This window comes from Myodes glareolus, chromosome 4, assembly GCF_982192425.1.
Source record: "Myodes glareolus chromosome 4, mMyoGla1.1, whole genome shotgun sequence".
NCBI lineage: Eukaryota > Metazoa > Chordata > Mammalia > Rodentia > Cricetidae > Myodes > Myodes glareolus.
Window position 1 is genome coordinate 68,676,135 of NC_142029.1, and position 1,858 is coordinate 68,677,992.

The 1,858-nt window shown below is 42.4% G+C and overlaps 1 protein-coding gene across 1 annotated transcript; it reads right to left on the reverse strand.

The window, feature by feature from the left end:
* Positions 1-613: 613 nt before the first annotated feature.
* Positions 614-1,549, reverse strand: Or8d4 (olfactory receptor family 8 subfamily D member 4). The gene has a single exon (XM_087905065.1). The coding sequence runs from the start codon at positions 1,547-1,549 to the stop codon at positions 614-616; it is 936 nt and encodes a 311-aa protein (XP_087761191.1).
* Positions 1,550-1,858: the final 309 nt, after the last annotated feature.

The window sequence follows — 1,858 nt, forward strand, 5'->3', positions numbered from 1 at the left end:
GAAAACCACAGAGACAGCTGACCTGAGCTAGTGGGAGCCCAAGTCTCTGGATTGATATTTGGGGAACTTCCATGGGACCAAACTAGACCCTCGAAATGTGGGTGACAGTTACATGAACTGATCTGTAGGAGAGACTGACAGTGGGACCAGGATTTATCCTGGGTGCATGAACTGGCTTTTGGAGGCCAATTCCATTTGGTGGGATACCTTGCAATACATTGATACAGTGGGAAGGGGCTTGGTCCTGCCTCAACTTGTTACACCAGACTTTGTTGATTCCACAGGGGAGGCCTTACTCCCTCTGAAGAGTGGATGGAGGTTAAGTAGTGGAAGGTGGGACAGGAAAAAAGGAGAGAGAAAGAACTGTGGTTCGATGTAAAAATGAAAATAAATAAATAATAAAATAAAATGTAAACAACTGATTGCTTTCATATTTACTATATTACACCCTATAAACCTTAAGTGTGTATATTCGGTAATATAAATATTCGTAACAAAGTACCATAAATAACCTCAGCTCATCTCAGATTACTCTTAAAGAGTCAGGGTATAAACATCTGCGTATAAGCGAGATTAAGCATACATAAATACATCACAGTAAGAAGCACATTTATTATGAAGATATTTTTCTTCTCACAAGCTTTACCAGTGCAGTTTTTACTTCCTTGTTCCTCAAACTGTATATCAGTGGATTTAACATGGGAATCACTGTGGTATAAAACACTGAGGTTACCTTCTCATGGATGAGTGAACCATTTGAAGTGGGTTTCAGATACATAGACATGAGTGACCCATAAAATATAAGAACAGCTGTCAGGTGGGAGCTGCAGGTGCTGAAGGCCTTGGACCTGCCTTCTTTAGAGTGGATGCGGAGGATACTGTTCAGGATAAACGCATAGGATATGATGATTGTCAGGCTTGTGGCTACCATGTTAAATCCGCCAATGACAAAAATCAGAAGCTCATCAACATAAGTACTGGAGCAGGACAGTTGAATAAGAGGGACAATGTCACAGAAATAATGTTTAATGATGTTGGATTTGCAGAACGATAACCTTAATATGCAGCCCCCGTGAATCAGAGCATCAGTGAAACCCACTGAGAAGACAGCAGCCACCAGGAGAGAGCAGACCCGAGGGGACATGATGACAGCGTAGAGCAGAGGACTGCAGATGGCCACATAACGATCATAGGCCATGGCTGCCAGCATGTAGCATTCAGAAATGACAAAAATACAGAAGAAGAACAGCTGAGCCATACAATCAGAATAAGAGATAGCTTTATCCCTGCTTAAAAACCCCACCAGCATTTTGGGGGTAACAACAGAAGAGTAGCAGAAATCTAAAAACGACAAACTACTGAGAAAATAGTACATGGGGGTATGAAGTTGAGAATTCAGCTTGATGACCGCAATCATGCCAAGATTTCCCACCAGAGTGACTGTGTAAATCGCCAAGAAGAGACAGAAAAGCGGCAGCTGAAGGGCTGGCTCCTCAGTTAACCCCAACAGGAGAAACTCAGTCACCGTGGAGTGATTTCTTAAGCTCATTTTCCTCTGAAAATTTGTAAAGATGAGGGGCGGTAAATGTCAAGTAAGAGAGAATGTGAGTTGGTCTCTGGTCCTCCAGAGCACAGGTGTTTCCAGCTGTGAAAACAAAGACCATGTTATGAAATTCAACATTGGAAAGCACCTACTACCATCAGTTTTATGAATCACCAAAACACTTCACCATCTCTTCCTGGCACTCATATTTTTTAGGCAAAAGCCACCCCAGAAACTCGAACAGGTGTAATACTCAGCATTGTGAAGGCATTCTCCTGAAGCCAATCAGCAGAAGTGCATAATTAAGAGGAAGGG